The sequence below is a fragment of the Carassius carassius genome, chromosome 48, assembly GCF_963082965.1.
Source record: "Carassius carassius chromosome 48, fCarCar2.1, whole genome shotgun sequence".
NCBI classification, from domain to species: domain Eukaryota; kingdom Metazoa; phylum Chordata; class Actinopteri; order Cypriniformes; family Cyprinidae; genus Carassius; species Carassius carassius.
Genome location: NC_081802.1, coordinates 18,745,428 through 18,771,997, shown reverse-complemented (window position 1 = coordinate 18,771,997; position 26,570 = coordinate 18,745,428). Strand labels below are relative to the sequence as shown.

General features: G+C 34.3%; 1 protein-coding gene across 2 annotated transcripts; it reads left to right on the top strand.

Annotated features, from left to right (window-relative positions):
- The first annotated feature begins 3,080 nt into the window (after positions 1–3,080).
- Positions 3,081–26,239, top strand: LOC132131347 (armadillo-like helical domain-containing protein 3). Of its 2 annotated transcripts, XM_059543367.1 has the most exons (26): positions 3,081–3,188; positions 3,438–3,553; positions 5,816–5,872; positions 5,936–6,082; positions 6,929–7,036; positions 7,118–7,210; positions 8,442–8,516; positions 8,591–8,677; positions 8,829–8,885; positions 8,965–9,008; positions 9,086–9,146; positions 9,336–9,382; positions 9,922–9,997; positions 10,151–10,244; positions 17,804–17,905; positions 18,356–18,414; positions 18,498–18,563; positions 18,841–18,910; positions 18,999–19,059; positions 19,151–19,239; positions 20,003–20,085; positions 20,180–20,306; positions 20,397–20,472; positions 21,137–21,215; positions 22,958–23,074; positions 25,634–26,239. In XM_059543367.1, exons 2-26 carry the CDS (start codon positions 3,452–3,454, stop codon positions 25,724–25,726), a joined length of 2,070 nt encoding a protein of 689 aa, XP_059399350.1. In that variant the 5' UTR covers positions 3,081–3,188; positions 3,438–3,451; the 3' UTR covers positions 25,727–26,239. The 2 variants fall into 2 exon arrangements, with proteins under 2 accessions (XP_059399350.1, XP_059399349.1); XM_059543366.1 differs by lacking the exon at positions 3,081–3,188 and having other exon boundaries at positions 3,206–3,553.
- Positions 26,240–26,570: the final 331 nt, after the last annotated feature.

Here is a 26,570-nt window from a genome sequence, read left to right as displayed (position 1 = left end):
GCACTAACCCCCCAAAACCCCACCCCCAAATCTTTCTTGTCGGTTATTGGCTGGAACAGTTTGTTATGTTTTGTGGTGCGGGTGAGCCCTGTTTGTTTTTCTTGTTGTTTGTGGAGCCTGTGGTGTCTAGAGAGAGACCCCGTTTTTTTACAGTGTGTTCAGGGGACAAGCAGCTAGCGGATAGTGAGGGGATGTTTGCTGGATGTGACAAAAAATGTTTTGGCCTAAAAAATGTGTGACATCACTTAGAGCACCTTTAATAGAGAGGCGAAGGGAAGGAAAAGATGTGGTAGAAAAAAAGTGTACAAGCAATAGGGATAACCACACCCTGGAGAGGATTGTGAAACAAAACCCATTCAAAAATGTGGGGGAGATTCACAAAGAGTGGATTGCAGCTGGAGTCAGTGCTTCAAGAACCACTACACACAGACGTATGCAAGACATGGGTTTCAGCTGTCCAATTCCTTGTGTCAGGCCACTCTTGAACAACAGACAGTATCAGAAGCATCTAAAGACAGAAAGGATTGGACTTGTGCTGAGTGGTCCTAAGTTATGTTCTCTGATGAAAGTAAATTTTGCATTTCCTTTGGAAATCAGGGTCCCAGAGTCTGGAGGAAGAGAGGAGAGGCACACAATCCATGTTGCTTGAGGTCCAGTGTAAAGTCTCCACAGTCAGTGATGGTTTGGGGTGTCATGTCATCTGCTGGTGTTGGTCCACTGTGTTTTCTGAGGTTCAAGGTCAACGCAGCCGTATACCAGGAAGTTTTAGAGCACTTCATGCTTCCTGCTGCTGACCAACTTTATGGAGATGCAGATTTCATTTTCCAACAGGACTTGGCGCCTGCACACAGTGCCAAAGCTTCCAGTACCTGGTTTAAGGACCATGGTCTCCCTGTTCTTAATTGGCCAGCAAACTTGCCTGACCTTAACCCCATAGAAAATCTATGTGGTATTGTGAAGAGGAAGATGTGATACACCAGACCCAAGAATGCAGAAGAGCTGAAGGCCAATATCAGAGCAACCTGGGCTCTCATAACACCTGAGCAGTGCCACAGACTGATCGACTCCCTGCCACGCTGCATTGCTGCAGTAATTCAGGCTAAAGGAGCCCCAACTAAGTATTGAGTCCTGTACATGCTCATACTTTTCATTTTCAAGATTTGGTCAAGATTTCTAAAAATCCTTTCTTTGTATTGGTCTTAAGTCATATTCTAATTGTCTGAGATACTGAATTTGGGATTTTCCTTAGTTATCAGTTATAATCATCAAAATTAAAAGAAATAAACATTTGAAATATATCAGTCTGTGTGTAATGAATGAATATAATATGCAAGTTTCACTTTTTGAATGGAATTAGTTAAATAAATCAACTTTTTGATGATATTCTAATTATATTGTGGAGCGAGTGAGCAGCACCAAGTTCCTGGGTGTGCACATCACAGAGGATCTCTCCTGGACTGAAAACACAGCAGCACTGGTCAAGAAATCACAACAGCGTCTCTACTTCCTCCGCAAACTGAGGACAGCCAGAGCCCCGGCCCCCATCATGTACACCTTCTACAGAGGCACCATCGAGAGCATCCTGACGAGCTGCATCACTGTGTGGTATGGCGCCTGCAACACGTCCGGCCGAAAGACTCTGCAACGCTTAGTGAGAGCAGCTGAGAAGATAATTGGTGTCTCTCTCCCCTCCCTCGAGCACATTTATGGAACCCAGTCTCACTCGCAAAGCCCTCTGCATCACAGGTGATCCCAATCACCCATCACACAGCTTCTTCAGCCTGCTGCCATCAGGGAGGAAACTGCGGAGTCTCCAGGCCAGGACCAGCAGACTGAAGGACAGCTTCATCCACCAGGCTGTCAGGAAGCTGAACTCACTCCCGAACTTGCCCCCCTCCCCTCTTCTGCCCCAGGCGCCACTGAACTATGTACCTCCCCCCCAGAACCCCCCCCCCCCCCCCACTAATATACCTTGACATGCACCAGTCACTTTGTGCAGCATTGGTCTGCTCACTACCTCATTCAGCATGGAACTGACGTCATTCCACTACCTCATCAGTCAGTTAAATAAAATAACTGCTCTTGAGCCCTTTGTCACTTTAATCAGATTTAATAAGCTTTTGTTTTGCACTAAAAAAACCTTTTATCTGCACTGTTGTTCACTTCATTGATCTGCACTCTATCTGCCTTTTGCCTTGTGCTGCTTTATTCAACTTTATTTTTAATTTTATGTTAATTTAATGTTTTTTTTTTTTACATTCCCTTATTGTATAGTTGTATCTACATTTTATATTTTGATCTAGATTTTAAGGCTTTAATGTTAATGTTATCTGTATGCACTGGGGTCTGAGAGTAACACAATTTCGATTCTCTGTATGTATGTACTGTACAATGGAAGAATTGACAATAAAGCAGACTTGAACTTGAATATGACCAGCACCTGTATGATCCTACATAGTACTATCATTTATGTCTATCAAAACTATATAATTTAGTCTATAAAATAACTTGATTTAAAAAAAAAAACTTAATTAATGAATTTGTATTAAGAAATATGTTATGATCTTAAATGCTGTCATTTATATAAATTAAATAAAGAATTAAATATTAAATTAAAAAAAAAAATTAAGCAGTTTTTATTTTATATTCAATTTAATATTTTATGATGCATGTAAATGATCATAGTATTTAAGATCATATAATTCTCGATTATTGGTGAGACTCTTTATTTGTATGTATCTAAGAACTAAGAAAGCTGATTTTAAATATTTTATAAAACATTTGTAATGAATAAAAATGAAAATAAATCTTAAAGTAAATCTCAGATTTATTTCTATATAAAACACATCTATAGCTGATTATATGACACATATATCAACATACCTCAGACCTGTATTTTGAACAATTATCAAATGATTTATATCATTTCGCAGGATAAACGACACATAAAACAATTCCTCTATCATATCAGCACGGCATATGCAGAGATGTTCTCACTGCTGCTGATTATTTTGAGCATATCATACATAGATAAGAGACATTATTATATATGTCTATTCAGCAGGGATAGCTGACGTGACGTAAACACATGGGCGGGGTCTCCGCTCCCACCGGAAGTCAAGCTATAGCGAAATCCATCTGTTTAGCTTGAAGAGAAATGCAACAAAAACAGTGATTCATTTACGCGGGTATGAACACGTTATCGGATTCATTTATTTAAACGAATAGAGTCTGATGTAAAAAATATTGTCCTAGCTGTAAAGAGTGTTTGCTCGCGGTGTATGATGATGATGATGTTAGGAAGCTACATGCTAAAGCTAAGCTGTCAGAACACATGTAAACACGAGCTGACTGCGCGCGTGTAACAGTGATGAACTGTCTCTAGGGCAGATGTCGGTGAACATTACTGTCATATCGCTGTGTTTGTGTGTCTGTAGTGGTTATAGTAACCATGGCTCAGCCTGAGAAGAAGGCAGGTCTACTGAAGAGGACATCCTCCTCGAAGAAGCCTCTGAAGGAGAAAGTGCTGCTGATGTATGAGCAGATATTCACAGTAAGACACTGTTCGGGTTTCCTCATCTACACACTGTGATATATATATATATATATATATATATATATATATATATATATATATATTTACACCTAGAAATAACAGACTTTTTATTTTATGTTATTTATTTATTTATTTTGGTAAAATTCTAGTGGCCTAAGACTTTTGCACAGTTCTGTACACACACACACACACACACACACACACACACACACACACACACTATAAAGACTATGTTGTATATTATTGAGAAAATGAATAAATCATTAATACTACATTTTTTAAATGTATTAAAAAATTGCAAGATATAATACACTTGTAACTCAAAAAAAGGAAAAAGTAATAATTGTGAGATTAAATATGCCACTTATCTTTTACTGTTTTATTCCACTGAGATATAAACTATTTAAGTTAATATTTTCAAAATGCAGAGTTTAGATCTCGGAATTGTGCACAAAACAAATGAGATATATATATATATTAGTGCTGCAACAACGCGTCAACGTCATCGATTACGTCGACTACAAAAATACCGTCGACGCATCACACTGTTTACATCTCGTGTCATGGCATACTGGGAATGGAGAAAGTTGAGTTCTATCACAAAAACAGAGACCACTGTTATCAATAGTATGGGAATACTTCAAACAGAGGCCAAATAAAATGGCCATTTGTTCCCTTTGAAACCACGGCAGCACAACTGCGATGCATGAGCACCTCAGAGGAAAACATCCTGGCGCTCTCCGGTGTTACGGTTTAACTGGTTACCGTGTGATCTGGCGACCAACTTCCTGGTTCAGGTCTCTGCAGCAGATGTGATGGAACAAACTGATGTGATATTATTAAGTGTCTAATAAACGCAGACTTGCTCATTGCATGTTTCTGATATTATTGTAAAGATTACAAGTTATTGGTATGATCACCCGTAGCGGCTGAAGTAGGGATCAAATAAATAAATAAAGTAAGTCTGTTCGAAACCCGGTGCGGGTTTCGAACACGCGTTAGGGGCCGTTCACATATCGCGCCTAAAAACGCGTGTAAAACGCTAGTCGCGCCCCTGGGGTGTCTGCCGTTGCTAAGCAACCATGACGTGCTCCATGAAGACGCGGAAATTTCAGCAAAGGATAAATGGATTTGCAGCACTCAAAATCGCTTGCAGTAGCTCTGCTACTAAATTCATTTCAAAATGGCAATCCATATACAACTATGATCAGCTGTTCCTTCATCTTGGCTGAGCTTTCAACGTTGTTACCGGAAAGGATGAAGCTGATTGGTTAGTTCTTGTCACATGACCCGCGGTGCGCTTGCGGCATTCTGAAAAGTTGAGATGTTTTTAACTAAATGCGGTGCGGACGCGCCTGTTTTCACGTGCGTGTCACGACCGCGTCGCTTCCATTATGAGCGCGCATACCGCGCACCTACATTGGAAATGACTAACTTGTGAATATGTGAACGGCTCCTTAAAAGACAGCGCGCCGCGAGACACCAGTCACAAACTACTGAGCTACCCCGAATCAGCTCCAGATCTCTGGAAACCATGCTAAACCATAGCAGAACCCTGACTACATTTAATGGTTTGTGATGCTAAAGAACATTTCATGACGTCTCAGACAACTGTAAATTTGTGGCTACTGTGGTTTAATTATAAACGCTATCGTAAACTCATATTTACTATAGTACCATCTTTGCCTCTTTTTATTTTTGTATACTGTAAAAACTTCAACCACATTGGTTGAAAATGAATAAAGGTTGAAATATTATATTAAATATTATATTAGAAGTTGTACTTATATTTTTTTTTTGTAAAGTTATCCAAAGGATTCATTAGCTAATCAAAAAAGAACATTAGATTAATTATTTATTGTAATAGAAATAATCGTTAGAGTAGTCGACTAATCGAAAAAATTATCGTTTGATTAGTCGATAGAAAAAATAATCGTTAGTTGCAGCTCTAATATATATATATATATATAATCACATGACAGTAATGGATTTTCAGACACAGAAGTGTTTTGTTTTCGTGGAAGTGTTATTTACTGCTGTAAAGTGACGTGACTGGACTGGACTGTAATTAATAATATTTTTATAGCCAAGTATCGATGAATGTAATTAATTTTCACTGTTAATCATTAGTGATTGTCAATCAGTTGTCGCAGCCCTAGACATAATAACACATTCTCATATGGAAATGTTTTTAAATGTAATGTTGCTGCAGATATAGGTTGTAAACACTTGTTTTTATTTCTTGCTCGTTCCCATCAGAAGGAAGACCCCAGCAAGAGCAATCCTCGCTTCTGGGACGAGCTGTTTCTGATGAAGGTTGGTGTTCTGGAGTGATGTCTGTGAATACTGGGCAGTGTGGTTGATGTTTTCTGTGCTCAGGTCAATCTGGAGTATCTGGAGGGGAAGCTGGAGTCTCTGGACGGGGACGAAGTCATGAAAATCAAGGACAACCTCAACAGTTTGTTCCAGCACTGTGTCCAGGCTCTGGCTGAAGAGCACCAGATCAGAGTAGTCCACGCTCTTCAGGTGAATTCACACTTACTGCTTTAATAATGAACATAATACACATGCTACAAATAACTGGGAATATTTCACCCCAGAATATAAAGAAAATGAACCATTAAACATTCTGTATTTCTTTTATTTTTATGTCCGTTGCATATATTTTTGCCTTTAAATGCTCATTATTATAAAAACAAAATCTCACTCCAGTTTGAAAAAAAATAACAACGGTGTGTTATGTGAATGTTTAAGTGCTTATACTTCTTGGTTTTTAATTATTGCGTCTGTATAATATTTATTTATGTATTTATTTTAGTTTATGATAATGATACTTATGGAGTAAAATGTACTTGGTTGTCCTAAAATTGCAAAATATAATAATAGTGTACAAAATGCACTACCATTCAAGATTTTTTTAACTGTATTTTTATAAAGAAATGACTACCTTTATTTAGCAAGGACACATTACATTTATCAAAGGCCGGTAAAGACATTTATAATGTTGCAAAATAATTATGTCTCAAATAAATGCTGTTCTGTTGAAGAAAAACTGGTTTAACATTTCCAACATGTTTCTTGAGCAGCAAATCAGCATATCAAAATGATTTCTGAAGATCATGTGACACTGAAGACTATATATGTATGTATATAATATATGTATATGTTAATTAATAAATTGTTTGGCTTAGACGTGCTTCGAAACATTCAATTGGAAGCACAAAACTGAAGTTGTGAGGTCAGTTTTGTGTTTGAAGACACGCCGTTCGTTCAGTTACTGGTTGGCTTTCAGAATATATCAGCTGGTTTTGAGCTGAAGCTGTGGATGAACATGACGGAGACATGACAAGCTCCTCCCGTCTGTTTCTGCAGACTCTCTGTGCGCTGTTTCGAGGAGTTCACCAGAAGAACAAGTCTGCCACGGGCTTCGACATCATCAACATGCTGATGGGCTTCGACAAGGCTGAGCTCCGCATGAAGGTCGGTCGGTTGTCCCGCTAGCACACGATCGGGGTGTTTGACTGAACACAGGTCTGAGTTGTGATGTAATGGTGCACACAGGAGCTGATGGAGAGTCTGGATGGTCTGCTGTGTGGAGACGGATCCGAGAGTCTGAAGAGCTTGTGTCTGAAACTGCTGCTGTGTCTGGTCACTGTAAGACCAGCACATACTCTTCTACACTCTTAGTGTTCAAATCTGATCACTTTCATTTCAAATCGTTCTGCTTGACCCTTAGTTTGTTAAAGAAAGCTAAATCAGTCCATTTAGGATGGAAGTCAGTGGAGCAAGGGATTGCACCAAAAATAGACGTTACAATATTAATGATTTAAAATGTATGGCAACGAAACGTGAAGTAATCGTTCATTCAGAAATGAAAATGCACTGACAGTTTACTCACCCTCAGGTCATCCAAGATGTAGATGAGTTTGTGTCTTCATCAGATTAGTACAAATGTAGCATTTTATCACTTGCTCATCAATGGATCCTCTGTAGTGAATGGGTGCCGTCAGAACGAGAGTCTGATGAAAACATCACAATAATTCACAAGTAACCCACACCACTCCAGTCCATCAGTTAATGACTTGAGAAGAGAAAAGATGTGTGTTTGTAAGAAACAAATACGTCATTAAGATGTTTTTAAATTTAAATTGTCGTTTCCGGCTAAAATACAAGTCCTCTGTCCATAATATTGCTTCATCCAGTGAAAAAGGAGAGAAATCTGCACAGTTTACAGGTTAAAACGGTCCAAAACAGCTCTAAACAACCGTGTGGGTGGATTTTGATGTGAGAGCCAACAGGAGATGGACTTTATCACTGGAGGAAGAGTTATTGTGGATTAGGGACTCATATTGTAGCCGTAAGCAATGGTGTAAAGTTAAAAACATCTTAATGGTGGTTTTTGTTTCTTACAAACACACATATTTACACTTTTCAAGACTTTTTATTGATGGACTGGAGTGGTGTGGATTACTTGTTTTATCAGCTGTTTGGACTCTCGTTCTGACGGCACCCATTCACTGCAGAACATCCATTGATGAAAAAGTGATAAAATGCTACATTTGTACAAATCTGATGAAGACACAAACTCATCTACATCTTGGATGACCAGAGGGTGAGGACATTGTCAGCGCATTTTCTGTCAATTAAATGATTTACCGCTAATCAGGGAACCGGCTTTACTGACGACATGCACATGACAATCTCATGCGATATATCACCCATCCCTAAATTAATCTTTACATGTCACTATTGTGATCATATCTTTTTTTTCTGCTTTGAAATCCTCTTGTATTCTCGGCTCATAGATGTTTGTTGCTGTCAAGTGCTATTTAAGTTTATTTCTGATATTTTCTGACATGGTTATAATGTGTTTTTCTGATTTCAGGTGACCGATAACATTAGTCAGAACACCATTCTGGAGTATGTGATGATCAACAGTATATTTGAGGCCATTCTCCAGGTAAAACTGTGATCATTTTCGATCTAACCAGTGCATTTTAATGTCACCCATTTCATTCGTCTGTTTTTGTCCAGATTCTTTCTGACGTGTCCAGTCGAGCGCAGCATGGATATGATGCTGTGGTACTATTAGCTCTGCTGGTCAACTACAGGAAGTATGAGGTAAAGGCACTGTAAAAACTGTATTTTACACCAGATTTACTCAGATGTCACTATTTATAAATATAAAATGGCCACATTGATGCCTCTACTAATTCTGAAGCTGTGTTAGTACCACATCTGTGAGATTCATTGTTTCCTCTGTTGATTGTAGTCTGTGAATCCTTACATTGTGAAGCTGTCGATCGTGGACGACGAGCCGACCCTGGATGTGAGTGATTGGGCAGATTCGTGACATTCGAGGTATTGTTGAGTCACGTGGAGGTCTAATAGAGTGGATCTTTTCACAGGGCATGGGGATGGTCATCCACCACGCACTTACGGAGTACAACAGGTGACGCGCAATCGCTGTTGTTTTGAGTTAAGAAACATCTACGTGAAAGATTTCATGTATTGCATCCGCTTTCACAGGCAGTATAAAGACAAAGAACAAGAAAACCAGGGAGGCTTTTTTTCCACCCTTACCAGCATGGTATAAAACTTTTCCACTCTAAATTAAAATTCTGTCCCCATTTATTCATTTATTATCAAACCTGCTTGACTTTTTGTTTCTGTGGAGCACAAAAAGAGAAATTTCGCAGAATGTTCATGCTGCTCTTTTCCATACAATGAAAATGACTTAACGACTGCAGATTTATATTAATAATGCTTTGGTCTGCAGGTGGGCAGTATGTTTATCGCTGATGCAGATGAGAAGCTGTCAGTACAGTAAGCAAAAACTACAATATTTCATTTTAGTCTGTGAACACAAAGCACATGAATTGCATTTAAAAACAAAAATTTAATAAAAAAATACACCCATCGTTTAAAAGTTTGGTGTCGGAAAGAATATGTTTTTAAAAGAAGTCTCTTCTGTTCACAAAGGCTGCATTTATCAGATGAAATTACGGTAAAAACAGTAATATTTTACAAATATTATTAACGTTTTAAATAACGTTTTAAATTTCAATTCTTTGATGAATAGAAAGTTCAAAAGAACAGGATTTGTCTGAAGCAAAAATCCTTTGTAACATTATTAAAGTGATTTCAGTCACTTGTGCTCACTCACAATGTAACTGTACTGAATAAAAGTGCTGATTTCTGTCAGAAAAGTGAACTTTTGAACAGAAGTTGTGTATTCATATTGGAAGGTCAGATCAGCCCCATAAGTCTCCAGTACATGATAGCAGTCGTCAAATATTGAAATGTCCATTCTTGTATTATTAAATCAAATGCTCTGAATGTCTGATGACCTGACTGTCCTTCAGGACTAATGAAGCCATCCTGCTCGCTCTGTATGAGGCCGTACATCTCAACAGAAACTTCATCACGGTTCTTGCACAGGTCAGCACTGCACTATTATTTTTCTTTGTGCATTGACTTTATATTACGCTTGCATGTTCCAATGCTTTTATCATTAGGCCTAAGCTATCTATACATTAAGTCGTTTATTAAGTCATTATGGTTTATCGCCTCCTCTGTACTTGTGAATCACAGAGCCATCCTGAGATGGACATGGCAGCAGCCCCGGCAGTGCCCGTCCCATCCTCTCCTGCGACCCCGCTGGGCACCACACCGCCCTCTCTGGACCGTGAGTTGTGTTCAGATATCACGCAAACACACAGGACCTTCTTTCTTCTGCAGAACACTACATTAGAAATCTTTATGCACCGTATGTGAATCGAACACATTCAGCGTCTGTTTCTATAAAACAAACTCCTATTAAATGGTCAGTGCGGTCACCAGAAGTTAGGGTTGTTTGAATAATGAAACGCTCTGAGCTTTTTAAACAGCTGTTGTCCCTCTGAATCGTACGTACTTTCAGTCTGTTATAGTAGAGCCGACACCTGGCTTCCTTAAGCTTGACTTGACACTTACATTTGCCTTTAAAACATGTGCAACCTTTTGGAAACTTGATATCCATTAGCTGTATGAAATATTAAATCGACTCTGATGTTGGACTAAAGCTCTCGTGGTGGATGTGGCTCAGTCATCTATAATCCGGATGACAGTGATTACTTGGTCTAGAAAACATTTACAATATACTTACCTTAGAGTTAAAGCCTGTGAACAACAAAGACAATATAACAATAGCGATAAATGTTTTAATACTTATGTAATAATAACTGTAAAATAATAATAATCATTCAATTACCTCATGAACAGTTAAATGCTCTCCCCTACTGTTCAGTAAAAAGATGTGCAATACCAATTTTGTTTACTTAATACTTCCATATATCTTATCCCATTCCTTGTAAATTCTATTCTATAATCTATATTCCACAACTGTACACACACATGTGTATTTTAATTTCTTATTATCTGTGTGTTGTTGTCTCTGTGTACTGTGAGCTTCTGTCACCAGATCACATTTCTTGTATAAACTCATTAATAAACCTCTTTCCGATTCTGAAATATAACAAAAACTATCATGTTCTAACAGTTGTCCTAATTTAACAATAACTGTAATCGTTAATAATCGTTCTGATTTAACCATAATTATCTTTTAAACTAACATTTTGATAATCATTAAAATGTTACAAAACTATAATGTTCTAATAATTGTTCTAATTCAACAGTAACTATAATTTTTTATACTTGTTCTAAATGAACAATAATTATAACGTTTTAATAATCGTTAAAATTTAACAAAAACAATACAATTTTAAAAATCATTATTATTGAACAAAAACTGTTTTAATAATCGTTCTGATTGAACAACAACTGTAACGTTTTAATAATCGTTCTGATTTAACAATAACTGTAATGTTTTAATAATCATTCTGATTGAACAACAACTGTAACGTTTTAATAATCGTTCTGATTTAACAATAACTGTATCGTTATAATAATCGTTCTGATTTAACAATAACTCTAACGTTTTAATAATCGTTCTGATTTAACAATAACTCTAACGTTTTAATAATCGTTCTGATTGAACAACAACTGTAACATTTTAATAATCGTTAAAATTTAACAAAAACAACAAAATTTTAATAATCATTATAATTTAACCAAAACTGTTTTAATAATCGTTCTTAATTTAACAACTGTAATGTTTTAATAATCGTTCTGATTTAACAACATCTGTAACGTTTTAATAATCGTTTTGATTTAACAACAACTGTAAAGGTTTAATAATTGTTCTGATTGAACAACAACTGTAACGTTTTAAAAATCTTTAAAATTTAACAAAAACAACAAAATTGTAATAATCATTATAATTTAACAAAAATGTTTTAATAATCGTTCTTGATTTAAAAATAACTGTAATGTTTTAATAATCGTTCTAATTTAACAACAACTTTAATGTTTTAATAATCGTTCTGATTTAACAACAACTGTAATGTTTTAATAATCGTTCTGATTTAACAATAACTCTAACGTTTTAATAATCGTTCTGATTTAACTAACTCGAACATTTTAATAATTGTTCTGATTTAACAATAACTGTATCATTTTAATAATCGTTCTGATTTAACAACAACTCTAACGTTTTAATATTCGTTCTGATTTAACAACAACTCTAACGTTTTTATAATCGTTCTGATTTAACAATAACTGTAACGTTTTAATAATCGTTCTGATTGAACAACAACTGTATCGTTTTAATAATCGTTTTGATTGAACAACAACTGTAACGTTTTAATTGATCTGATTTAACAACATCTGTAACGTTTTAATAATTTTTCTGATTTAACAACAACTGTAACGTTTTAATAATCGTTCTGATTGAACAACAACTGTATCGTTTTAATAATCGTTCTGATTGAACAACAACTGTAACGTTTTAATAATCGTTCTGATTGAACAACAACTGTAATGTTTTAATAATCGTTCTGATTAAACAACTGTAACGTTTTAATAATCGTTCTGATTGAACAACAACTGTAATGTTTTAATAATCGTTCTGATTAAACAACAACTGTATCGTTTTAATAATCGTTCTGATTGAACAACAACTGTATCGTTTTAATAATCGTTCTGATTGAACAACAACTGTAACGTTTTAATAATCGTTCTGATTGAAAAACAACTGTAATGTTTTAATAATCGTTCTGATTGAACAATAACTGTAAAGTTTTAATAATCGTTCTGATTGAAAAACAACTGTAATGTTTTAATAATCGTTCTGATTGAACAATAACTGTAAAGTTTTAATAATCGTTCTGATTGAACAAAAACTGTATCGTTTTAATAATCGTTCTGATTGAACAACAACTGTATCGTTTTAATAATCGTTCTGATTGAACAACAACTGTAACGTTTTAATAATCGTTCTGATTGAAAAACAACTGTAATGTTTTAATAATCGTTCTGATTGAACAATAACTGTAAAGTTTTAATAATCGTTCTGATTGAAAAACAACTGTAATGTTTTAATAATCGTTCTGATTGAACAATAACTGTAAAGTTAATAATCGTTCTGATTGAACAAAAACTGTATCGTTTTAATAATCGTTCTGATTGAACAACAACTGTAACGTTTTAATAATCGTTCTGATTGAACAACAACTGTAACGTTTTAATAATCGTTCTGATTGAACAACAACTGTAACATTTTAATAATCGTTCTGATTTAACAACAACTATCGTTTTAATAATCGTTTTAATTGAACAACAACTGTATTGTTTTAATAATCGTTCTGATTGAACAACAACTGTAACGTTTTAATAATCGTTCTGATTGAACAACAACTGTAACGTTTTAATAATCGTTCTGATTGAACAACAACTGTATCGTTTTAATAATCGTTTTAATTGAACAACAACTGTATCGTTTTAATAATCGTTTTAATTGAACAACAACTGTATCGTTTTAATAATCGTTTTAATTGAACAACAACTGTATCATTTTAATAATCGTTCTGATTGAACAACAACTGTAACGTTTTAATAATCGTTCTGATTGAACAACAACTGTAACGTTTTAATAATCGTTCTAATTGAACAACAACTGTAACATTTTAATAATCATTCTGATTTAACAACAACTGTATCGTTTTAATAATCGTTTTAATTGAACAACAACTTTATCGTTTTAATAATCGTTCTGATTGAAAGACAACTGTAACGTTTTAATAATCGTTCTGATTGAACAACAACTGTAACGTTTTAATAATCGTTCTGATTGAACAACAACTGTAACGTTTTAATAATCGTTCTGATTGAACAACAACTGTAACGTTTTAATAATCGTTCTGATTGAACAACTACTGTAACGTTTTAATAATCGTTCTGATTGAACAACAACTGTAACGTTTTAATAATCGTTCTGATTGAACAACAACTGTATCGTTTTAATAATCGTTCTGATTGAACAACAACTGTAACGTTTTAATAATCGTTCTGATTGAACAACAACTGTAACGTTTTAATAATCGTTCTGATTTAACAACAACTGTAACGTTTTAATAATCGTTCTGATTGAACAACAACTGTAACGTTTTAATAATCGTTTCTAATTTAACAACAACTGTAACGTTTTAATAATCGTTCTGATTTAACAACAACTGTAACGTTTTAATAATCGTTCTGATTTAACAACAACTGTAACGTTTTAATAATCGTTCTGATTTAACAACAACTGTAACGTTTTAATTATCGTTCTGATTTAACAACAACTGTATCGTTTTAATAATCGTTCTGATTGAAAGACAACTGTAACGTTTTAATAATCGTTCTGATTGAACAACAACTGTAACGTTTTAATAATCGTTCTGATTGAACAACAACTGTAACGTTTTAATAATCGTTCTGATTGAACAACAACTGTAACGTTTTAATAATCGTTCTGATTGAACAACTACTGTAACGTTTTAATAATCGTTCTGATTGAACAACAACTGTAACGTTTTAATAATCGTTCTGATTGAACAACAACTGTATCGTTTTAATAATCGTTCTGATTGAACAACAACTGTAACGTTTTAATAATCGTTCTGATTGAACAACAACTGTAACGTTTTATTAATCGTTCTGATTTAACAACAACTGTAACGTTTTAATAATCGTTCTGATTGAACAACAACTGTAACGTTTTAATAATCGTTCTGATTGAACAACAACTGTAACGTTTTAATAATCGTTTCTAATTTAACAACAACTGTAACGTTTTAATAATCGTTCTGATTTAACAACAACTGTAACGTTTTAATAATCGTTCTGATTTAACAACAACTGTAACGTTTTAATAATCGTTCTGATTGAACAACAACTGTAACGTTTTAATAATCGTTCTGATTTAACAACAACTGTAACGTTTTAATAATCGTTCTGATTTAACAACAACTGTAACGTTTTAATTATCGTTCTGATTTAACAACAACTGTAACTTTTTAATAATCGTTCTGATTTAACAACAACTGTAACGTTTTAATAACCGTTCTGATTTAACAACAACTGTAACGTTTTAATAATCGTTCTGATTGAACAACAATTGTATCGTTTTAATAATCGTTTTAATTGAACAACAACTGTATCGTTTTAATAATCGTTCTGATTGAACAACAACTGTAACGTTTTAATAATCGTTCTGATTGAACAACAACTGTAACGTTTTAATAATCGTTCTGATTGAACAACAACTGTAACGTTTTAATAATCGTTCTAATTGAACAACAACTGTAACATTTTAATAATCGTTCTGATTTAACAACAACTGTATCGTTTTAATAATCGTTTTAATTGAACAACAGCTGTATCGTTTTAATAATCGTTCTGATTGAACAACAACTGTATCGTTTTAATAATCGTTTTAATTGAACATCAACTGTATCGTTTTTATAATCGTTCTGATTGAACAACAACTGTAACGTTTTAATAATCGTTCTGATTGAACAACAACTGTAACGTTTTAATAATCGTTCTGATTGAACAACAACTGTAACGTTTTAATAATCGTTCTAATTGAACAACAACTGTAACGTTTTAATAATCGTTCTGATTTAACAACAACTGTATCGTTTTAATAATCGTTTTAATTGAACAACAACTGTATCGTTTTAATAATCGTTCTGATTGAAAGACAACTGTAACGTTTTAATAATCGTTCTGATTGAACAACAACTGTATCGTTTTAATAATCGTTCTGATTGAACAACAACTGCATCGTTTTAATAATCGTTCTGATTGAACAACAACTGTAACGTTTTAATAATCGTTCTGATTGAACAACAACTGTAACGTTTTAATAATCGTTCTGATTGAACAACAACTGTAACGTTTTAATAATCGTTCTGATTGAACAACTACTGTAACGTTTTAATAATCGTTCTGATTGAACAACAACTGTAACGTTTTAATAATCGTTCTGATTGAACAACAACTGTATCGTTTTAATAATCGTTCTGATTGAACAACAACTGCATCGTTTTAATAATCGTTCTGATTGAACAACAACTGTAACGTTTTAATAATCGTTCTGATTTAACAACAACTGTAACGTTTTAATAATCGTTCTGATTGAACAACAACTGTAACATTTTAATAATCGTTCTGATTTAACAACAACTGTATCGTTTTAATAATCGTTCTGATTGAACAACAACTGTAACGTTTTAATAATCGTTCTGATTGAACAATAACTGTAACGTTTTAATAATCGTTCTGATTGAACAATAACTGTAACGTTTTAATAATCGTTCTGATTGAACAACAACTGTATCTTTTTAATAATCATTCTGATTGAACAACAACTGTAACTTTTTAATAATCATTCTGATTGAACAACAACTGTATCGTTTTAATAATCATTTTAATTGAACAACAACTGTGACGTTTTAATAATCGTTTTAATTGAAGAACAACTGTATCGTTTTAATAATCGTTCTGATTGAACAACAACTGTAACGTTTTAATAATCGTTCTGATTGAACAACAACTGTATCGTTTTAATAATAGTTCTGATTGAACAACAACTGTAACGTTTTAATAATCGTTCTGATTTAACAACAACTGTATCGTTTTAATAATCGTTTTAATTGAACAACTGTATCGTTTTAATAATCGTTCTGATTGAACAACAACTGTAACGTTTTAATAATCATTCTGATTGAACAACAACTGTAACGTTTTAATTATCGTTCTGATTGAACAACAACTGTAACGTTTTAATAATCGTTCTAATTGAACAACAACTGTAACATTTTAATAATCGTTCTAATTTAACAACAACTGTATCGTTTTAATAATCGTTTTAATTGAACGACAACTGTATCGTTTTAATAATCGTTCTGATTGAAAGACAACTGTAACGTTTTAATAATCGTTCTGATTGAACGACAACTGTAACGTTTTAATAATCGTTCTGATTTAACGACAACTGTATCGTTTTAATAATCGTTCTGATTGAACAACAACTGTAACGTTTTAATAATCGTTCTGATTGAACAACAACTGTAACGTTTTAATAATCGTTCTGATTGAACAACAACTGTAACGTTTTAATAATCGTTCTGATTTAACAACAACTGTAACGTTTTAATAATCGTTCTGATTTAACAACAACTGTAACGTTTTAATAATCGTTCTGATTTAAAAGTTACTATAACTTTTTGCATTTGTTCTAAATTAACAAAAACAATAACATTTTAATAATCATAATTTAACAAAAACTATGTTTTAATAATCTTACTAATTTAACAAAAACGTAATAATTTAATAATCATTAAAAAAAAAAACCTATAATTTTTGAATTATCATTGTAATTAAACAATAACTGAAAAGTTTTAATAACAATTAAAATGTAACAAAAACTATAATGTTCTAATAATGGTCCTAATTTAAAAAAAGTATAATTTTTTATATTTTTTCTAAATGAACAATAACTATAACATTTTAATAATCGTTAAAATTTCACAAAAACAACCACATTTTAATAATCATAATTTAACAAAAATTCTAATAATCATATTAATATCTAAGACTGTACAGCAGCAGACGACAAAAGAGAAAAAAATCATTATAGTCATCATTCTTTCTATGAATGGATATTTTGCCTTGTGCTATCAATCCTAAACAGTATGCAAGATTGTAGTACTTAAAAAAACATATATCTCTTAAGTGTGGACTTCCTCAATATTAAATATATACTTTTAGTGTGAATGATTCTCAGAAATGATTCACTCTTCTTTCATTCTTTCCTTGCAGTGATGAATAATCCCGAGCTTCCTCTGGACCCAAACTTGCAGACGAGTAATCTTTTTATAACGTTCCTCAAATATTCCTCCATCGTAATGCAGGACACCAAAGGCAAGATATCACGGTTTCTCTAGTCTGTGCTGCCCAAAACCTAGTGAGCTTCCTTGCTGTCTACGGCCTAACTAGACAGCATCCAATCTCAAACTCAATGCTAACAAAATAATATAAGCATAAAAGCATAAAGGACACATTTTAGCTAAAACAGTCAATTTTTCCTGCTTCGTCCACCATTTTGGATTTTTGCATTTGTTGCAATGCATTATGGGATTGTGGTCTTTACAAACGACACATGAACTTTAATTTTGACAAAAGGTGTTTAATAGAAGACAGCGTAACCGTATCTATATTTTGGAAAAGCTTTTGTGCCAAAGCGCTTAGTGTCTTAAAAAGCTGCCTAAGTAGGGAGCTCACTAGAATTTGGAACGGAGCCATTTATTTATTTTAGTTTTTAGCCAGTCTTTTGTGCACATCGTACAATAGACTTCCTCTGTGTGTTTTCAGATGAACACAGACTCAACAGTGCTAGGCTGTGCCTCATCATTCTGACCTGTATAGCCGAGGTAATGCATTGTGGGAAATTGTTTTATTTTCTGTGAGTTTGTTCACTGTTTGACCGTTTATCCTCTCACTGTCCGTTTAACAGGACCAGTACGCCGACGCCTTTCTCCACGATGATAACATGAACTTCAGGGTCAACTTGCACAGAATGGTAAGAGTCTCTGCTTTTGTCTGTAAATGGCAGAATCCAAAGGAAGACGATGTTCCTGGCATACAAAGCAGCAAACTGCCTGGTTGCATTATACAGCCGATCAATTGCGAAATGGGATTGTCCCAGACCTTCCCTGCTGCTGCTGCTGCAGTAAATCCAGTTATCTAGCCTCGCTCTCTCCACGTCAAAGCAGGATCATTTGTGTTCTTCTGACTGGAATCAGCCTTAGCCAGTCTCAAAGTCCATGCACTGTGTTGTCACTTCTCTTGTGTTTCAGCCCATGAGACATCGAAAGAAAGCGGTGGATAAGAACATCCCCTCTCGGCCTTTAGTTTGTGCAGTTCTGGGTGAGTTTTGGCTCAGAATGAGGGATTCATCATGTGAATGGCTTTATCATTTTGTGAGCGTTTATGTGAGTATTCTTTGTCTTTGCAGATCTGATGGTTGAGTTTATCATTACTCATATGATGAAGGAGTTTCCTATGGATCTCTATGTGTGAGTTTACTTCTAATAAGACGTTTTAAATACTGCGACGCTTAGATAAATGTGGATATGGTGAGAATTAGAAATGTGATTGTTATTTTAGGCGCTGCATTCAGATAATTCACAAACTGATCTGCTACCAGAAGAAGTGCAGAGTTAGGATGCACTACACGTGGAGAGAGCTCTGGTCAGGTACCATCTTCACCCTGTGTGTGTCTGAGCAGAACACATGCGCTCGGTCTCATTATGGTTTTTTAATCTTTGATTTTTGTTTTCCATTTTATTTTGCTTTAGTTTTACATATAGTAAATATATAATGTAGTTTTACATTTATAGTTGTTGCTCTTGTAGGTTTTATTGCTTCTATTGTCCTCTTTTTTTTAAGTTGCTTTGATTAAAAGCGTCTGATAAATGAGGGAAATGTTCTTTTTTAATTAATTTTTTATATTTTGCTTTTGTTTTTTTCTCCTGTTTTTTTTTTTTTTTTGGTTCTTGATTTTATTTATTTTTTGTTTAGTTTAAAGTTTGTTTTTGTTCTTTTTTTTCCTTTGCTTTTGTTTTAGTTTTTTTGTCTTTTTCTGTTTCTTATGCTTTAGGTTTTTTTGTTCTTTTGTTTTGTTGTTTTTTTTTGTTTTTGTTCTTTCTATGTAGTTAGGTAAATACAGCTTTCTTATATAAATGGAAAGTACAACAACAAATCAAACGAAAAAAACCCCCATTGATTTAAATTGTTACTTTGTGTACTTGATTTGTTTATTTTATTTTGTACCTGTTTTTTTTTTTTAATTGTTTTTTGTTTATAACCATAAAAACTCAGCTCTGTTAGCCTGTATCTCTCCACAGTCCCTGATAATGGATCTTATGATGTTGTGTGGAGTCACAGGTCAAAGCAGTGATTATTTTTGTGTGTAAAAGTCAGATAGCATCAGATGGCTGTACTGATTGTGTTTTCCAGCTCTCATTAACCTTCTGAAGTTCCTGCTGTCTAATGAGACCATCCTTCTGTCCAAGCACAATATCTTCCAGCTGGCTCTTCAGGTAAATCACACTCGCTGCGAGCGGCAGTTGGTCAAGTTTTTAACTACAGATTGGTCATTTCTCACCTTCCTGGACATGTGTTTGTCTGCTTTAGGTGGTGAACCTCTTTAACATGTTCATCACATATGGAGACACGTTTCTGCCCACCCCCAGTAGTTACGACGAGCTCTACTACGAGATCATACGCATGCATCAGGTGTTTGATAACCTCTACTGCATGGGTAAGTCTCCAGAGCCCCGTCCTGCTGTGTGCATGTGTTATTTCCCTCCATCATGACTAAAGCACTCCCCTGATCTCCCTGACGCCGCAGTGCTGCGAGTGTCCACCAACGCTGGCCCGTGGAAGGAGCCTGCTAGTAAAGTCACTCACGCTCTCGTCAACGTCAGGTCAGAGCGCGTTCACAATCAACATTGAGCTGATTTACTGCTTTCTGTTAAATGATCGGTTTAAAAAATACCTTATTTTAAAATACTTCAAGTTGTATCTATAAAAGGCATACAATATTTCTATAAATATGAAACAATTATATTATATATATATATATATATATATAGATCATTCGCATTTGTAAGGAGTAATCAAAATCATAGTTTGTGCTGCTCTAGTTGAAGTCTTTAACATTGGATAGCTTTGGTAAAAATTGTGGGGGATTTCTTTGTTTTTTTTTTGTTTTTTTGTTTTTTTAATTGGTTTATTTTTGTTTATTTTGTTATGTTTTATTATTATTATTATTATTATTATTGCAATTTTATGTTTTTCTTCTGTTTTTTTTTTGTCCTTGTTTTTTATTTATTGTTTATTTTTTTGTTTATTAAATTTTTTTTCTCTGCTTTTTTTCTTTGATTTAATTTGTTTTTGTTTGTTAATTTTGGTTTTGATTTGTTATTTCCTTTGATTCTGTATTTTGTTTAGATAGATAGATAGATAGATAGATAGATAGATAGATAGATAGATAGATCGATAGATAGATAGATAGGCTGTTTTTTCAATGCAGGTCACGTGCTGAAGCATTTGAAATGGATCTCATTTAGCCTCTCTCTGTCATTTCAGAGCAATTATTAACCACTTCAACCCTAAGATTGAGTCGTACGCTGCTGTGAACCACATCTCACAGCTCTCAGAAGATCAGGTAACTCAATACATTGACATCAGATGCACAGTCAGACTTCAATGAGATCTTATTCACTTTGTAATCCAGGAATGATATTAACATGAGCGTTCAGAGCTTGAATTGGTTTGGAAGCTGAATGTATGTGTGTGTGGATGAGCAGTGTGTTGACGCAGGTGTTTGTGGTCACAGGTGTTGATGAATCAGTCTCTGGTCTGTAGGTAATGATGTGCTGGAAGTGAGCTCAGTTTTACAGATGGTTACACCAGCTGTCTCTCGTCTCTTTGTTCTGGTAATGCTCCGGCATGGCCTCTAACAGCCCTCTGTCCAGCCTCTCTTAGTGTAGTTTAGTTTAAGTGTGGGGGTTTGTGGTCCATCAGCCCGTCCCAAACCCCAGACCCATCCGATTTACAATTACTGCTCACAGGGTGACCCCAAACAGCTTGTAGTTTTGGGAACGCTGTTTTGAAATGATATCTTTCCATGTCTCTCATATTGTAAAAACAAACATTAGTGCATTGTTACGTACTAACAAAGAAAGCCCATTGGAGTTTGTGAGGGGTCTAGGAGCGTCTCATCCTCCCCTGAACTCTTTCAGAATCTGACTTTGAAAACATCTAGCAAAAGGTAAAATTAAATTGTATTGTTATTATACAATTATTATAATTTTAAAAACATCATTACCTTCTACTAATATATATATAAGTACCCTTACCCATTTAATTAAAAGAAATGTAAAATTTTCTTAAAATAATAATAAAATAATAATAATCATATCATCACCAAAATATTTGTCCAATGTAAAATGAGAGTAAATATTATTTAATATATTATTTTAATTATATTGTCAAAAATAAAATAACATTCGAATAAAATATTTATTAAAGTTGTAATATAGAAAAATACCGTTACATTTATTTTATTTTATTTTAGTGAAAAGTACTTAATTGAAAATCATTAACTTTATTTAATAGAAAAAAATAATCTACACTTCACAAGAAAGTATAAAAAATATGTATTCAAGGTAAAATGACGTAAAGTATTATTTAAACATTTTTATTTCAAAAATATAATTATATTTTGATAACATATTTATTGAAGTGCAGTAAAATACCATTAGTTTTAATTAAAATTGTAAATAATTTATGGAAAATTCTACCAAATTATTTCTATTTTTCCAAGGTAAATGTTATTATTTAAATATTATTTCAAACATATTATTGCATATCATTTTAATTAAATATTTAAAATGTAGTAAAATACCATTACATTTATTTTAGTTTAGTTTATTTTAAAAAATCCAGTGTTTTTAGATTTTTTTCTTTTTTTAGGGACAAAATACATTCTCTGTAACATTTTTTAAGTAAATAAATTGTAATGATTTTAAAAGTCAACTTTTTGCGACTCTATACAAATGATAAAAAGCGTTAATAAACAGACAAACAGCTCTAGATACAGTTTTGTTGTTGTTGTTGTTGTTGTTGTTTTACCTGTATACCAACTACTTGGAAGCATATATTATATGTTAGACGTTATAGGATATATGAGTATATATATATGAGTGTAAAGTTAATACTAATATTGATTGGTCAGCTGATCAACAGAGAGCTTGGGCCAACTGCAGTGACTCATGTCATGTGATCTCTCCACTAGCTTTTTATCTAAAGTGTGGTTCAGTTTGACATTAACCACATGTCTACGGACCATTATTAAAACCGATAATAGTCTATCATTGTGTATATGTGTCATTGTGTGATCTGTAGGTGCTGGAGGTGGTGCGGTCTAACTACGACACACTAACACTGAAGCTGCAGGACGCTCTGGATCAGTTTGAGCGCTACTCTGAGCAGCCCAGAGAGGCCGGCTTTTTCAAAGAGCTGGTGAGCTTCCTTCCTTGGGCTACTTTAACTGTGAGCTGCATGCTGCGGAATACACCTGAACATTCACAGAAACCACAGAATCCAGTCGTACACATTATATTTACAGTACAAAGAAGAATATCACACAGTTTGGTGGTTAGTTGTGTACTTTATCTCCAGATCTGCTCTGAGAGTGACTTCAGCAGCACTTCACCATTACATCTGATAAAACTGTTCGGCTACAGCCCGCCAAAATAAACATTTGGTTTAACATGAACCAGAAATTATGACAGAAATATGTTACCATTGTAGAGTAGAATGTAATATAACAATAATAATAATATAGGTTATTAAAACATTATTTTTTTAAAGAATATTTCATATTGCACAAATTCTAATCACATTTTCTTTTCTTTTTGCCTTGTAAAAACTTTATTAAGCAACTTATTTTTTTTGCACTTTTTTATCAAAATTGTCCAAATTTCATTTAGCAAGATTTATTAAATTGTTCGTTTATTCATTCATTGTTTTAATCGTTTGTATTAAATCATAAATACAGAATCCAGAAAAAAATAAAACCCACGACAACAGAATTTCTGAGAAAAAAAATAGTATAATCTATTGTTAAAATTTCAATGAATTATTAATTAATATTACGATAGAGCTGAAACAACGAATCGATTAAAATCGATTATTAAAATAGTTGTCAACTAATTTAGTCATCGATTCGTTGCTAAATAACTTATTTGCCGTAAGCGGCTCATTTCGTGCATGTTTTAAATCTGCGGTGACCAAAGTGTGGCAGTAATGAGCCACCGGAGGTTTTACTCAGCCAGTACAACAGGAGAAGTAGCGAATAGCCAATAGCTGTCCTCATTTTATGTCACGTGCTTCCCGAAACAGCGTCTCTGCAGCATTCAGCGGGATGTGGGAGTACTTTACTTTGAGCCTTCAAAAAAGAAGATTAACCTGTAAACTCTGCACTACTGAACTGTTTAAAGGGCCGTTCACATATCGCGTCTTTTGCGCGCTCATGTTCGTTATTTCCAATGTAGGCGAGCAGTATGCGCGCTCATAATGGAAGCGACGCGGTTGCGACGCGCCCGTTTTTCCAGGCGCGTCCGCACCGCATCGAGTTAAAAACGTTTCAACTTTTCAGAATGCGGCAAGCGCACTGCGGGTCATGTGACAAGAACTAAATAATCAGCTTCATCCTTTCCCGTAACAACGTTAAAAGCTCAGTCAAGATGAAAGGAACAGCTGATCATAGTTGTATATGGATTTCCATTTTGAAATAAATTTAGTAGCAGAGCTACTGCAAGCGATTTTTAGAGCTGCAAATCCATTTATCCTTTGCTGAAATTTCCGCATCTTCTAGGAGAGCGCGCGTCATGGTTGCTTAGCAAAGGCAGACGCCTCAGGGGCGCTTCTGTGCGAGCGCTTTGGAAAGAAGGAGAAAGCGGTGCGCCTAGCGTTTTCCACGCGTTTTTAGGCGCGATTTGTGAACGGCCCCTAAGACTTTCATTTGTGCAGATTCTCCAGTACAATGTTGTTTGCAAATGTTTAGTCGTAAAAGCTGATAACATTGCTTTTTAACAGTTAACATTTAAAGCTTTACAAACATGTTCTGTGATCAGTTTGTCGTTTACCAGTTCATAATTCGGTCGTGCAGCCTAATTATGACTGAATGAGAGAGGTAAATGTTTAAAGATATTTGAAATGCACTTTTTTTCCAAGTATTCACTGCTCTTTTTCACAAAGCAGATTTTATTTTTTTCTGGACAACCTTCTGATGGATTTTACTTTAAATTGTGAGTTCCATTCAGGTTTCATGCCACTGGCACTTTATTCGAAGGATTGTTTACAATTTCACAGCATAAGCTATAAAGCTGTTTCCCAGTAAATAATAAAATACAACGCACTGCAATCTTATTCTGTTTTATCCTTATTCTTCGTGAAAATATGTTCTTAAAGATTCCTTAATAAGCTTTGTTCAGGATGTTAAACTACTTTAGGAGCTCTAAGGACTGCCATGGTGAAAACATTATTTTAAATCTCCTTGTGAAATTTGCTAGAGTATGGGTCAGTGTTCTGATTGCAGAAGAGTTCGACAAAGGATTACTAACACAATAAAACAACTCCAGGTATATTTTTGATGAGGATATGACAGTGCAAAATGGTTAAAATCTCTTAAAAATCTATGCTGAATGATAAAGACCCTTTATTAATAATTTACTTGGGGGGGGGGGATGCAAAAAACTAAAATATAAGTACATAAACCGATTAATCGATTAATCGTAAAAATAATCGACAGATTAATCGATTATCAAAATAATCGTTGCAGCCCTAGATTTGACATCCTTTAAAACTATTGAAACTAAATCTGGAAAAACTAATAAGAAAAACACTGAATTTACGAGAGAAGTGAGACATTAGCGTAATTTTTTTTATATATTTAGTTAATAATCGATACATGTTAGTTCTTGCGTGAAATTTATATGACCATATTTCTTGTCTTCACATGCGTTCATGATGGTGGCTATCAGGAAACCAGTTTGTTTCCTTGTTTTGTGTTTGCAGGTTCGCTCCATCAGTCTGAACGTGAGGAAGAACGTGTCTCTGAGTACCATGAGTCAGGACGTCCTGCTGAAGGAGTTCTCCTCTATATCCTGAAACAACGGGACCTTTGACCTTCATACTGACACATCCATTGCCCCACATCTGAGGCTCCTCCACCTCGCACCAGCCCATCTAGAACCGGACAGGACTGGATCTGATCTTCAGGCTGTATACTGATGCAGTGTGTGAGTTCGGTCGTGCTGAGAACAGACTCGTATTGGCTTCACAAAGCAATCAGGCCAACTTTGCACAATGTGAATTTGGATTCTGACTACCCGGTGTTTCTGGTTCCTGATTTTTTTCTTCCTTTTATTGGCAGTCCAGTGCTGTTTCTGTTGATTCTGTCGCGTATTCTTCATTGCCTTAGTACCATAACGGATGAAAACCAATGTGCTCGCACAGAATAACCGCTGATTTTCAGTTCTCGTCTGCATTCACTCTGAATATAGAAAAAACATCCTATTCGCATGAACCTGAAAAAGAAATGTCTGGGTCACAATTCACCATATATTCGAAAGAAAGAAAATCCTCATTTGCATTAATCAAATAAAGCCATTAAGATTTACATTCTTCCATATTTTCTTGACAAACACATTTTCTCCCAATTCTCATCATTGTAATGCAAAAAAAAGGACAAGATTCTCATTACCATAATGCACCAAAAAAAAATATATCTCATTCTCATTACCGTGATACCTTTCTTTTTTATTATTAAAAAGTCATAAACTCAGTTGAATGCATACTTACAATTCTAAATATTTTTTATATATTATGGTAATGAGAATTTGTGAAATTTGCTTAATTGGCTTCTCAATACCTTAATGCGCCAAAAACTCATTCTCATTATTGTTATACAGTAATCATATATTTTGTCTTTTTTTTTTTTTTTTTACATCAT